At 46.7% G+C, this 14,158-nt stretch overlaps 1 protein-coding gene across 1 annotated transcript in view; it reads left to right on the top strand.

The window, feature by feature from the left end:
- LOC135829616 (ribonuclease 3-like) overlaps positions 1–14,158 on the top strand; it is a 49,769-nt gene that overhangs the window by 6,636 nt on the left and 28,975 nt on the right. Inside the window, exons 3-12 of the mRNA XM_065342015.1 lie at positions 187–432; positions 1,338–1,418; positions 1,931–2,017; positions 2,632–2,718; positions 4,091–4,162; positions 11,166–11,247; positions 11,885–11,947; positions 12,283–12,365; positions 12,619–12,690; positions 14,074–14,121. Of these exons, the coding sequence (XP_065198087.1) occupies positions 187–432; positions 1,338–1,418; positions 1,931–2,017; positions 2,632–2,718; positions 4,091–4,162; positions 11,166–11,247; positions 11,885–11,947; positions 12,283–12,365; positions 12,619–12,690; positions 14,074–14,121 (921 nt within the window). The remainder of the gene's footprint in view (positions 1–186; positions 433–1,337; positions 1,419–1,930; positions 2,018–2,631; positions 2,719–4,090; positions 4,163–11,165; positions 11,248–11,884; positions 11,948–12,282; positions 12,366–12,618; positions 12,691–14,073; positions 14,122–14,158) is intronic.

The following is a 14,158-nucleotide window of genomic DNA, read 5'->3' as shown; positions in this document are numbered from 1 at the left end:
CAGTGCTCAAGCTGACTTTCATGCCGTGGCATGCCTCAGTACTCCTTGTCAGTTTTGTGCACGTCTGACTGCTCAAGATCTGGTTTAGTCGGTGGACTTGATCGCATAACTTGTGCCCACATTTTTCCATACAATGTATTCTCCTCCATTTTGCTGATGGCTTCTGTGTTTCTTGCTGGTGTGCAGGAAGGTGAAGTGAGCGAATCGGAGGAAGAAGGAGAAGAAGCCTCTGGCCCAGTGGATAGTGCGGCATCTATTGTACCATCGCCCGGGGTTCATGCTGCATCGCGTACTAATTCTGATGCTCGTGTTCCGCATGATGGTGCTCTGGATGGGTCGCCCGCGGAGATACCCGAGAAGGATCTCATGACGCCGGACGAGGACGGCCGCGTCTTTGCCCATGCTGACCTCTGGTCCAACGTACCTGGACAGGTGTGTGTGTGTGTGTGTGTGTGTGTGTGTGTGTGTGTGTGTTTGCTATCAAAGCAGCGTGCTGTCTATACTGGTTACCCCAGCAAGTGTAGGGTGTGCATAGATAACTGTCTTGGCCGTTTTATACCGATGTACTCCGTGTGGTGTAGACCAGGTGTGCATAGATAACTGTCTTGGCCGTTTTATACCGATGTACTCCGTGTGGTGTAGACCAGGTGTGCATTGGTGGTCGATTTACATGGCTTCGCCAGTTGTGTGGATTAGACAGTTATCTGGCGCAAGTCTTGATCTGTCTCATTCAGATCTTGGTCGCTATCGTTGCTATAAGAGAAAATCTGTGGGTGCACATCCAGTGCATTTGCAGATTTGCGTGCTTCTCTTGCGACGGGCGTATACATGGTACATGGTACATGGTGTGTTTGTTTGTTTTTGTGTGTGTGGCATGGGTATATGCACGCACACGTGTGCATGCGTTCGCACCCACACATGCATGAATGAATTCATGCATGTGTGGGTGATACCAAGAGTACATGAAAACCAGAGTGTGCAGCTTGGATGGGTTGCTGTCGCGGCGGAATTCCGTGATTACATCATTTTTGTGATGTAGTGCGTACAAGCAGGATTCAAGCAGGTAGCTTTCTGCACAACTGCAGCCCAGTTGTACGCACTACGCCATTTCCCACCTCAGATCTGCGCCAAATATGATGTAATCGCGGAATTCCGCCGTGACAGACACCCATAGCAGAAAAGGCCCCAAGCTGCACACTCTGCTTTTCATGTACTCTTGATGATACTGGCGATTGAGCGTGGAAGCATGTGCGGGTTATCCCCTTCATCTTCTTTTATTTTTTACAAGCTGTAATGGTGGATTCTGTGTTGCGTATGTGTGGTGTCCTCTATGTCAGAGCGACACTGGGAAGCTTTGCTCCTGCTCGGAGGAGGCACAAAAGAAGGGAGTTCTCCATGGAGTCTACCGTGGAGAAGAGGTCAGTTAATGTCCAAAGCGCCTTGGGGCCGGGTTCCACTGCGGCTCCGCTGCACGACATCTGCGGGGTTAGTGGAACCGTGCTGCACGCCGCAGCTTTGGCACTTGCCGCGGAGCAGCGCAGCCACAGAATAACCCGGCCCTTAGACTACGTGTGTGTGTGTGTGTGTGTGTGTTTATATGCAGTTGTGATGCGTTATGAAATCCTGTGTCTTTCTGCACGTTAGGCGTACATTGTCTGGCTAGTATCTCTGTGTCTGTCCGGCTCTCTCACTATCTCATTTGTTGAACTTACCTGTCTTTATAAGCGTAACTTTCTCTCTCTCTCTCTCTCTCTCTCTCTCTCTCTCTCTCTCTCTCTCTCTCTCTCTCTCTCTCTCTCTCTCTCTCTCTCTCTCTCTCTCTCTCTCTCTCTCTCTCTCTCTCTCTCTCTCTCTCTCTCTCTCTCTCTCTCTCTCTCTCTCTCTCTCTCTCTCTCTCTCTCTCTCTCTCTCTCTCTCTCCACGTACACAGCGTATCACACCATGCGTGACCAACTCAAACAATCGCGATCGTCTCTACTGCTACCATATACAGTTGTCCCCGCTGAAGAACTTTGCTGTAAGTGTTTGCCCACAGTACTCTCGATTGCCGAAGAATTGGATAGTCATCCTCGTAGCCCAGGCCGTTCTTATTTTTAGTTCTGACATGGGTTATGCACTGATCATATGCTACTGTCGTGGACATGGAAATCTGGTCGATTGACCGTGGCCGGCGCCCTCAGCGCGTACAGAACGCTGCGTGCAGGGCACGTGTTGATCCGATGCGACTAGCGCGCTGCTGCGCATAAATGCCTGTGTGTACCGCTTATCCACGGCTGCCTGGCCGGCACCCTGGGGCCGCTAGACGTGCGACCGGATTTCCATGTCAACAACAGTAGTATAATGCTACTATAGGTTGGTTTCGAATCTTGGTCATGTGACTAAAAAGTTGCGTAGAAATTGCTCATGGCGCATGTGGACAGTGGAGCCAATATGGCCGACATCATGTGACCCATAGATACAGGAGTGGAGCAACATGGCCGACTGGCCGTCCATATATGGTCATGTGATAGATGTGCGAGAGCTCTGTGCAAACTATCCCCACAGCAGCCGATGTCAGTTCATTGGCTTAGTTTGTGTTTGTGCACTTGTCGGGTTTGATGCTTGTGTAAACATTGCGTGCTCGCCCTGCAGACGTCCAGCCCGACCACGATTCGCGTCGAGGATATTCCGTACGAGTTTGAGGGCTTCTCTCTGATCTCTCATGAAGACCTGTCTATGGTAGGTTGAGTTCACAGTACACTCGTCCCACTTTAATCCAGCACTTTGTAAACCAGCACCCTCAAAACAGAGAGGCTCCAGGCTGCCCAATAGTTGTCTGATGATCGCTTAGTGCGTGCAGCTCGTAGGTAAAACACTTTTTTCATCCTCTTTTTGTTGTTAAGCCTGCACCCTCTACGAACCAGCATAGTTTTGAGCAGCCAAAATGTCTTTTTCATGCACATTGCAGCAGTAAATCAGATTTTCTAATCCAGCAGAATGTCCCTAGCATGAATGCTGCGGGTTTATAAAGGAACCACTGTATCCTTTTTAGGTGTTGGTTTGTTTTGGCGTTGGAAGCTTCGACAGTGAGTCCTCAGTGCTGTATAACTTGTAATCTACAGTCCATTCATTGGAAACTGGCACCCTAACTTTTTGGTGTCTCTCTCACATAGTTGTAGATATCGTGAAAACAACAGCACATCCTGCATTGTGTGACCCGTGCAATTACTCCCTGCCACATTTGAGGCCAGAAATGTCCAAGAACAGGGAAATAGAAATTAAGCCAGGTTTTACACAATTAAGACAGGTATGCCATGGCAAAATGTATGGAGAAGCAGATCCAAAACCCAGATTTTTGAGATTTAAAGTGGGTTTTTGATCCTCAATTCGGCCGAAATCCGACTTTCAAAAGCCAGCGGGCCAGTTTCCGATGAATGGACTGTAGGTGTATTAAAATATTGTTGTTCGGGACCTGAGGGGAGAAGAGGGTCAGAGTATGATTTAAACGATGTTTGTTTCCGGGACGACAGAAAACCTTTGCGACGATCTCTAGTACAATGTTGGAGAAATTTGTATTTTATCACTCTGCTGCATTTGTGTGTGTGTGTGTGTGTGTGTGTGTGCGTGTGTGTGTGTGTGTGTGTATGCGTTTGTGTGTGTGTGCGTGCGCGCGCGCGCGTGTGTGTGTGTGTGTGTGTGTGTGTGTGTGTGTGTGCGTGTGCACGCGTGTGTGTGTGTGTGTGCGTGTGTGTGTGCGTATGTGTGCGTGACCAAAAAAAGACCCAAAAAAGACCAAAAATTGGGATTCACTGGCCAGAAAAAGTCACTTCAAATAGCTGTATGGTATAGACCAGGCTGAATAGTGATGGTCAATTCTTCAGCCTTGCAAGCTGTTGAATGGTGCAATCCCAGCACAAGTTGCTATGGCTTCTGACGTAGCATTGCTATCATCGCCTCTGGCGATGGTCATCAAAGGTCAAAGGTGTGTGTGTGTGTCTGTGTCTCTCTGTCTTTCTTTCTGTCTATCTGTCTTTCTGTCTGTGTATGCTTATGCGTGTGCAACCCTGGTTTATTTGTGTGTCTGGGTATCTTTCTCTCTAACCGACTGCAGATTCCTTCGACCCGTCTCATTCGTTTCAACATCGAGTACACTCTGTCTTTGAGCCCTGAGCCTATGCCAAAGGTGATTTCATCATGGGTATTTGTATGAAGTCATATCACATACATTTTTGGTTTGTCGGGTTGAGCTCCCGGCAGCTCTCGCTCTTGCGAGAGACTTCTGTTCCTTGACAATGTTTCCAGACAGATGAGTTGCTACTAGATGAGTTGCTTGAATAAGCCGAAGGCAACAGTTACTGTATTTACGGAGCGCAGTAGGAATGACTCGTCCCTCAGAGCAGGAACGTTCAACGCTCGTTCCTTGAAAAGCAACATCAAGAAAATTACAATAATACAAGATTTCGAACAATACAGGCTTGACATCCTCGGACTGACGGAGACCTGGCTGAACGGAGCCGGTGTAGACACGTACGACAACGGACATGTTCTGTATCGTTCGGGTGGCTCGTCGTCCAGAGCTGGAGTTGGCCTTCTCATCAACAAGAAACTAATAAATAATGTGGAGTCGTACAAATTTATCTCCGAACGGATGATATCAGTTCGTCTCCGAAATGGACCTCGACGTGACAGCAACTCCCTCACGGTGGTCTGCTGCTACGCTCCGACGCTGCAACGCTCGACATCACATCCTCAGGAAACAGATGACTTCTACTCCACACTACGAGGTATTGCCCGGGAGGTCAGTAGAAGAGATGATTTTATGATATTGGGAGACCTGAATGCAAAAGTAGGGAGCGCCCGACCTGCTTCAGGAGGTGCAGTGGGATGTTTCTCCAAGCACGTATCAAGCAACGCGAACGGTGAGAGACTGATTGAGCTGTGTGAGGAGCAAAATCTGATGTTGTGCAACACCATGTTCAAACATCGTATGCAGCATCGTTCGACATGGTTCTCGGATGGGCTCGTACACAGGGATGGCCAACCTGTTCGAAACATGATTGATTTTGTGATTATGCGAAGATCAAACACAGTGCGCGTTGTGAATGCCAGGTCATACGGTGGATTCACAACAAGATCCGATCACCATCCGGTTATTGCAGATTTTCGACTAACATTCTGGCGGTGTACAACATCTAAAGCAACCAACGACCGCTGTTTCATCAAGTACAACGAACCCACACAAGACTCTGCTGAAAGTTTCAAAAATGCCATAGCAAGCACGTTGCCAGACATAAACACCCCACCTGAAGATATTTCCACGCTAGACCAAACCTGGGAGAGATTTGTGTCATCTACCCATGCAGCAGCGGAAAAGGCATTTGGAAGAAAGAAACCACAGAAGAGGATTGCTAGAAGTACGAGCCCTGCTGTCATTGAGCTATCAACTCAACAAAAAGAAATTCACAGCCGGATACATATGGAAAAAGATCCGAACAAGCGGAAAGAACTAACACAAAGTAGAAACAAGATCCTTCACCGTATCCGAGCATTACTCAGAAACGAAGGTGACTTATATTGGCAGCACAAAGCGGAGGCAGTGGACGCATTACGACCGGATGCAAGATCGTACTTCAATGCCATCAAACAGCTAAAAGCACTTCGAAATCCTGACAAACCTTCCCCAGTACGACTCGCAAATGATAGTGGTGAAAATGTCACAAATGTAAATTGGAATTTGGAGGAATTCAGCAAGTATTTCGCATCAGTGTTTTACCGGAGCGACCAGCCAACGCTTTTCCCGGCACAGCCTAACAGTAAGGCGAAAGACGAACCATTTACCTCTGAAGAGATTAGGAAGGCCATCATGCACCAGAAAATCGGAGGCGCTGTTGGATGTGATGGGATCAGTGCGGCACTGCTACGTACGGCTTCGACTGTCATTACTCCATGGCTGACTACCCTATTCAACTCCATTAAGGAACTCCACTATTGCCCACCTGACCTTAGATGTGGCCTTCTGGTGCCAGTATACAAACGAGGAAAACCTATGGGTGCACCGAAAAGTTACAGACCGGTCATGCTGCTATCAGTTGTTCGCAAGGTGCTGACCCGCATCATCACCATGCGTTCACAACAATCTACCACCTCATATGTACGTGAAAGTCAGGCAGGCTTTACACCCGGACGCTCCACGGCTGACGGAGTTTTCTATACGCGTGTCATGTGCGAACGTGCACTACTCGGTGACTGGAAATACTCTGCCGCACTATTAGACTTCAGCGGAGCATTTGATACCATTGTCCGTGAGAAGGCGTTGGCGCGATTTTCAGACTCTGGAGCTGCCACTGATGTCGTTGCCACTCTGATCTCGGACACGACGGTGAGAGTGAAACTCAGTTCTCATTTAGGCAAAGCGTTTGCTACAAATATCGGAGTAGTGCAGGGGGATCCGCTGTCTCCCATCATGTACAATGTGTATGCTGAGGGAGCCATGCGCCACCTTGATCCTATACTATCGCACTTATCTTTACCAGCACCAACCACCCAATATGCAGACGACACAACAATCCATGACACGGAGAGGCGAGAAGTCGAGGAGATTGTGGAGAAATCAAGTGAAAAATTCAAAGAAGATAACCTAATGTTAAATATTCAGAAAACACAATATATTACAGTAACTAAAGCCGACTCCTCTTGGCGATCTGTCAAGCTGCTTGGCTCTTTGTTAGGGTCCGCAGAGGATATTCAGGCAAGAATAGGTGCTGCGAATAGAGCGTTCGGCTCCATTTCGTGGAAGCGTCATAAACTGAGCTCCAGACTTTGTATGTTCTCTGCCCTCATTTTGCCTATCCTGTTGTATAACTGCGGACTGTGGGCCCTGACACAGCAACTCAGTAATCGGCTGGACGCATGGCACCGCAGAAAATTGCGGTACCTGCTTGGTGTGGTGTACCCTCACCACATGTCGAATGCCAAGGTGTACGCCTCAACGCGACAAGGCCCAGTCAGCACTACCTGTCGCAGACGTCGGCTGCTCTGGCTGGGCCATGTTGTTCGCGAAGGACGTAACTCAGCATCCTACCAAGCACTGGAGATGGCAATTAATACCCGGGACATCAAGCGCCCACGTGGCCGACCCCATCTCAGATGGATTGACAATATTAAAAGTGATCTAAAGCACGCCAATATTGATATTTCTTACTGTTTTGAACTGGCTCTAGACAAGAAAGAATGGCTGATGCTTGTGGAAAAATGTGCTGCGCTTGCGTAGTTGTTCTTGCTGCGATACGTTCTAACAATAATGAGATGCCTTTTGTCGGCTCTTCTGCCTGGATTTCGTTGACAGATGCGTTAAGCCCATGGATCCTTCCATGAGTGACATGCGAACTGTAACTATTATTATTATATCACATAGACGGGTTGTCCAGTCCACCCAAACCTTATTGTTACCGTATTTCCATAATGAGCACAGATACTTGTAAGCGACGTGGAGACGATAATTTAATAATAGCAATGAATAATATTAGTTCCGCGGTCATGCCGCAGAACAAAGAAGTCTCAAAAGAGGTTTAACCAAAATCGATGAACTTCTACTTGTATTAAAGCGACCATTTGCTGCAAAAAAGATTTTTTGCTGTGTAAACATGTCAGGGAAGAAGCACAATAGGGACGTTTAGCAATGCGAAAATTCGAACTTTTGGTGGTGGCGATATTTCGCGAAAAATCTATTTCGAAAAAGAAAACTTGTGAGGTTTAGCAATGCGAAACGACTTTTTCTCGAAGCTATTTGAATCTTATGTATATAATAAATGTGGAGCCTCAGGATTTATTGCAATTACATACCAGTATAAAAACCGAGGTCCCCCGAGGTTTTTATAACTGGTATGTAATTGCAATAAATCCTGAGGCTACTACATTTATTATACATAATATATTGTTGACCTTCACTTTCCCTAAAAAGGAGTATTTTATAAACAGTATTTATTGGCCTTAGTGGTATTTTATAAACAGTATTTATGGGCCCAAAAGCCAATAAATACTGTTTATAAAATACCACTAGGCCAATAAATACTGTTTATAAAATGCTCCTTTTTAGGGAAAAGTGCAGTGCTGCATGGAAAAGTACAGTGGTATTTATTCCCGTAGCTATGCAGAAGACGTTACTTCAGTAACGTCTGGCGCTAGCCAGGGTCCACACCGCTTTAATTTGGTATTTGTTTGTGTGTTTGTTTGTTTGTTTGTGTCACGCCTGGCGCTATCCGTATCTGACGGCAAAAAAGCATAGGATGTTATAAATTTTTCAATTCTCCTATTTTTTTTCAGGCATATCCTGGGATTCGAACCCGCGCTATCGCCCTACATGCATTCCCCCATACACTTCGCATTCATACCCATTCTTCCAAGTTGCTTCACGTTATTATCTTGCGTTTGAAAGCCCTATTTGAATATTGCGGGCAGCTGTATGTGGCCAGCTGTGTTTGATGGTACGGTACGGTACGGAAGACGGTGTCGTATTACCATCGATCGTACCTGTCCCGTACCTATCCCCTACCATACCGTGCCATAAAAGACGGCTGGCCACAATGCATATTCAAATAGGGCTTTCAAATGCAAGATCACAATGTGAAACAACTTGGAAGAATTAGTATGTATGCGAAGTGTATCGGGGGATGCATGCAGGGCGCGCGATAGTGCGGGTTCGAATCCCAGGTTTTGTCTTAAAAAAAGGATTTTTTTAAAGAATTTATAACATCCCTATGCTTTTTTTTGTCTAGGTCATCAAGGCAAAAAAGCATAGCGTAGGGCCCTGAGCTTCCAAGCTCTCTCGTTACGTATGTCAAAATGCTCTCATGGTCACGCAGAGTTGCGCTATGGACCTTAGACACAAATTTAATGGACACTGAACTGACCGGCACAACCTGCTAGTGCAAACTGAACTGACCGGTACAGTGTACAGTGAACTTCGAATTACACTTTGCTAACTTCGAATTATCAGCACAAATCCCACACATGTTCTATGTAAGTGGAATCTGTGGGACTTCTAATTAACCGGACATGTCCAGTTCGAGGTTCGAATTATCAGAATTCTTTATGTGGGAATCGTATTGATAGAAATCGGTGCTGGAATAACTTCTAATTAAGCGGTATGTTCGAATTAAGCCATATTCGAATTATCAGGATTCGAACGACCGTTTTCGAAGTTATGAATTTGTTTCCCATTGTATTGGGTTTTAAATCGAGAATTCAGTTGTTCGCTGACTACTCGAGCGCTCATATTTCTCTCTAACCGCTTCATTTTGAAACTGTATGTCAAATCTGTTACTGCTTGAAGAGATGGTGAAACCTCGTCGTCATGGTTATCATAGTCCTTCTCCGAGCCTCCGCTGTCAGCGGCATATCCAGATGGACTAGTTTCATCTGAACTACTTCCAGAAGCACTATCAGCGGAGAACACCCTGTTCGGTGGCTATTTCTCCAACGAATCGCTTTCAGACTCACTAGCAGGCGCAAAACCCTGATTTGACGCGGTCTTGGTCGGTGCTCTCTCAGATGGCCTTTGATCATCCCAGCTACCCACTGGTACAGTGCCATGTTCCGAGGAGCTGCTGGATGCCACACCGTGAGACGAACTATTACAAGATGATTTACTGGTTAGCGGGATACACATATCTGGTTCGCTGGTCTCCGACGATTGCATCCATATCTTTTGCATTGCACCTCCTCTTCTCCTGCATAACCAAGATCTTCATCGAAATTATTCGCTGACGGGGTCTGGCGATGAATCATCCTGCTGTACATGCTGTGGATCTGCAGAATACCCATGTTGGATTCCTTCTGGGTTTGGAGGTGTTTCTCCCTCTTTCCTGACGATGTCTGCTGAATGTTGGCAGGCAAGTCGTAGTTTTCTTTCGAGGGTAAATCCAACGCATGTTCAGACGAATTGTCTATGCCAATTTGAGCAGCAGACTGACCACGATCGTCCTGTTGCTCTCGTTTTCTCTTACGCATGACTCTTAGTCTTAGACCTACAGTGTAGGTTCTTTGCAGCAGGAGTTTCGCGAGCACCGTTCAGTCCACTTCGGTGGTCCATGAGGAACAAAAATACTCCACTGAACAAAAGTGGCCTCTTTTCGAAATGAGGTTAGTTTTACAATAAAGGCAGGTGGGGATCCGGCCACCTCCGATACTGCTAGTTCATCACTTCACTGGTTGATAGTCACCGTGTGGGTTCTCTTCACTCAGTAGATTCGGTTTATGAGTGATAAAGCTGCACGAAGCGTCCTTTAGAATTTTGGCATGGTAATGATTTTCGGAGGTTCATGTGCTGTTTTGGGGATGGCTTCATTGCTTTATCACCACCGGTATCCACTTTTACACCGTTTGGATCGTCCTGCCGCTTGGTTCAGCCGCGTTGGTAAATGCCTAAATTGACATTGACGTATTTATGCAAATTGCATGATCGGCCTTGTTTCGGTCTTTGCTGGTGTGCCCTAGGTGGAAGTATGTGAAGTGGTGTTTGTTGTTTGATGCGTGCGTTCAGGTGTTGAACTGTCCTACCAACATACCGACTAGCTCATTGTCGGCATTCAAAGTTACACCGTATGTCAGCGCCTTTAAAGCCACGGCCTTATATTCGACACACCGCTGCTTTCCTAGATATTTATTTTAGATATAAAATAACTCACACACTATGCCATGCCATAACAGTCAAAGTAGACAGAACTTTCCACTTGGTCACCCTTCCTGCTGGGCTATAAGTGTGCTATTACCGTATTAATTCCTTCATTTTTACAAAACATACTTCATAATTATATCATTTCATTTAGGAAGCCCATGGCTTTATAACTGGGACTGGCTTTATAATCGAATATACCGCCATGGCTTTAAAGGTGCGGACATACGGTATAGTAAGATGACGAAGGTGGTGGGTTGGTAGGACATTCTTCCGCGCCGTGAACACACGCATCGTCGTGAAGACTGGCGTGAAGTGTACTGCGTTGTATGTTCGACGAACTTCCGCCCAGCGCGCAGCGGCAAAGACCGAAACGAGGCCGACCCAGGAAGCACCCACAAACTACGCAGCCAAATGGCATGATGTTTTGACTTTCAAGTACGCAAGAGGTACACAAAAGGAAGTAAACTAACTTTCAAGTACCAATGATGTGACGTCCTATGTTGTATTTCAGGACTTCACAATGGATTGTCTGAACACATTCCACGATTTCCTGTTCAACAAACTTCTGGAGCTATACGATTGGGATCTGATGGGTAAGAAGCATCTACCTGCTGTGTGTGTGTGTGTGTGTGTGTCCATTTGTGCGTGCGCATGCATGGTTGGGTCTGGGTGCAGTCAACTTCGCTGATAACGACTGCAGATATAACGACAATTCGCGAATAACGACAGAACTTCCATGCCCAGAGCAAAGTCCCATCTAACTGAAATACATATAATGGGACTTCGGGTATAAGGACACTTCGCGAATAACGACACTTTTCTGATGCCCGGCCGAGTGTCGTTATACGCAAAATTGACTGTAGGTGTGCTATACAGCACTGTGTTGCATGTGCCGTTGCTGCCTTAGGCTGTATTCGTGTATGGGGTCATTTCCAGAGGTGCCATCCAGTGGCTGCGTTCGATTATGCACTTGAATCGATTCAAGTGCATTCAAGTCGTTTGATTTTCATGTCATGAGCCCTGGAATCGATTCGGAATCCATTCACCCTATTCGTATGGGGTGATGTGAATAGCGCGAATCGTGTTTATAATTGAACGCACTCAGTGTAGTGCTGTGTGTAGTAAGCATTGTGTGGATTAAGTACCACCCTGTTTGTGATCCGATTATCCCTGTATGAACCGTTTCTTGTATTCTTTGTTCTGTGTTGGCTCTGTTTCTCTCTATCGCAGGGCAATTGGAGGACACCTGTCCGCGATTCCATGTCTATCCGCGGTTTGTGCCGGCTAACACATGTAAGCGCATGTCACAAGAAAATAATGAGAGCAAACTTCCATCCATTAATCTCTCTCTCTCTCCCTCTCTCTCTCTCTCTCTCTCTCTCTCTCTCTCTCTCTCTCTCTCTCTCTCTCTCTCTCTCTCTCTCTCTCTCTCTCTCTCTCTCTCTCTCTCTCTCATTCTCTCTTTCTTTATAACTAAATCCTGGCACGCGCTCTAAAGAAGACCACTATTATTCTGGATGCCCAGTTCCTTGTCAGTGTGTAATGACTGAACAGTAGGACCTTTCAGCTTTGTGTCTGTTTGTTTGTGTGGCCATAAACTAATATCTTCTGTGTTGTGTTGTGAACAGCTACACGCGATGGTCCAATTCCGCTACTCTCTATGGACCGGATTCTCAAGTATCTGGTTGATTTCCACCGACCCCTTTATACGGCAAGTCTCTCTCAGTGCGTGCGTGTGTGTGTGTGTGTGTGTGCGCTGGGTGGGGTGTGTGTCAGCATTGGTGTGCGTGCGAGGGTGCTCTCGCTGGTGTGCCGATATTTGCCCGTTTGTCTCTCTCATGTTTGAATATTCGTTAGTTTAGAAAACGGGAAAGGTCACCAACCTAACCAGGGACGTTCGCTGGAGGCCAACGATGCTATCATGTTTAAATTGTGTTCTTTTTGTTTTATCTGGCACCCTGCAGCCGTGCGGAGGTGTTAAGTACGAAGGTAACCCGGTAGAGTTTGCCGACGAGCTGGTGTTTTCCAGCTACAAGGTAAGCGCCTCTATTTCTCGCTTCCGTTACCATGTAGAGTAAAACCTGTTAAGGTGACCACTCGGACAAGGCGACCACCTGTCCAAGAAGATCACTGAAACCAGGACCAAGGGATGCTATTTCCAGTCAAATTACCCTGGACGAGGAGACCACCTGGTTACAGAGACCACACTTTGAAGGTGGTCCCTTGAGTGGTCGTCTTAGACAGGATTCACTGTATTATATTGGCACATTTAGGGTACCCTGTAAGAACGCCTTAGGCCTGTGGGGATTGCCCTATCAAAAATTTAATAACAATAGCAATACCGTAAAATCCCGCCAGAGCGCCTCGTCTCTCCTATCCGCCCCTCCCTGACTTCTTGTCAGGGACGTGATTGATTGTATCCTCGTATGACTCTGTCACAGTCTGTGATGCCGTACTGTACTGCAGAGTCGACGCGTGCTCGACCCCGTTGGAAATGTACGCAACAGTGCCCACCCTCTTGACCAGGGATCGCACAAACCCTGAGTTTTGACGGGTCTGTACGACTCCTGGCTCTTGACCTTTGGTCGGTGTACGAGATGCACGAACAGTTTTCGCAGGGTGAGTCTACGACTCGTACTTTTTCATGTAGCACTGAATGCGGCAAGTAGGACCCGCCCGTCCGCCCCTCCCCACCTGAAGCGTCGAGGAGGTAGGGGCGCTCTGGTGGGATTTTACGGTAATAATAAGCAAGCTACTGGTGTGATGTTCCTCTTCACTGCCTACTGTATAGCGGATACTGTAAGTCGACAAATTTCCGGCCCATTCAAGTTTTGCATGTACTGGATAAGCAGAAATATTCGTCTGGAATTTAATTTCGTCTTTTTCGTCCAAGGAGCTTTTGGACTAAATTAAATGCCGGACTAATGTCAATTTATGTAGAAGAGAAAAGGACATATGGATACGAGTTAAGAGTAACTCTCCATCACTGTAACATGATACTATAATAAATTATACAGTCAGAAAGTCAATTTGTCCAGCTTTTCAATACACTCTTATGATCCATGGACGGAATTTACAACCGGACGAACTCCCTTTCTTTGGAGTTGGACGAAATTATTCACCGACGGAATTTTCTGCCTATACAGTACACAGCACAGTGAAACCTGTGTAAGACGACCACCGCTCATGGGACCTTCAAAAGGTGGTCTCTGTTACCAGGTGGTCTCCTTATCCAGGTTCATTTGACTGGAAATACCATCCCCTGGTCCTGGTTTCAGTGGTCTTCTTGGACAGGTGGTCGCCTTATGCGAGTGATCGTCTTGACATGTTTAACTGTGCATGTATGTCCTATCCACTCCTTGGTCGCTGCTTGTTATGTACTGAACAGCTATCATTGCATGTGCTCTGTTTGCTCCTAGAAACCCAGCACCATCCGCCTCGACCGGTTTGAAGTCAAGGAAGGCATGGTAAGCCGTGGTGATACGTATCTGATTATGTGAATGT

This window comes from Sycon ciliatum, chromosome 13 (genome assembly GCF_964019385.1).
Source record: "Sycon ciliatum chromosome 13, ocSycCili1.1, whole genome shotgun sequence".
In the NCBI taxonomy this organism is placed as follows: Eukaryota; Metazoa; Porifera; class Calcarea; order Leucosolenida; family Sycettidae; genus Sycon; species Sycon ciliatum.
The sequence above is the reverse complement of the archived record's forward strand: the minus strand, read 5'-3'. Positions and strand labels throughout refer to the sequence as shown.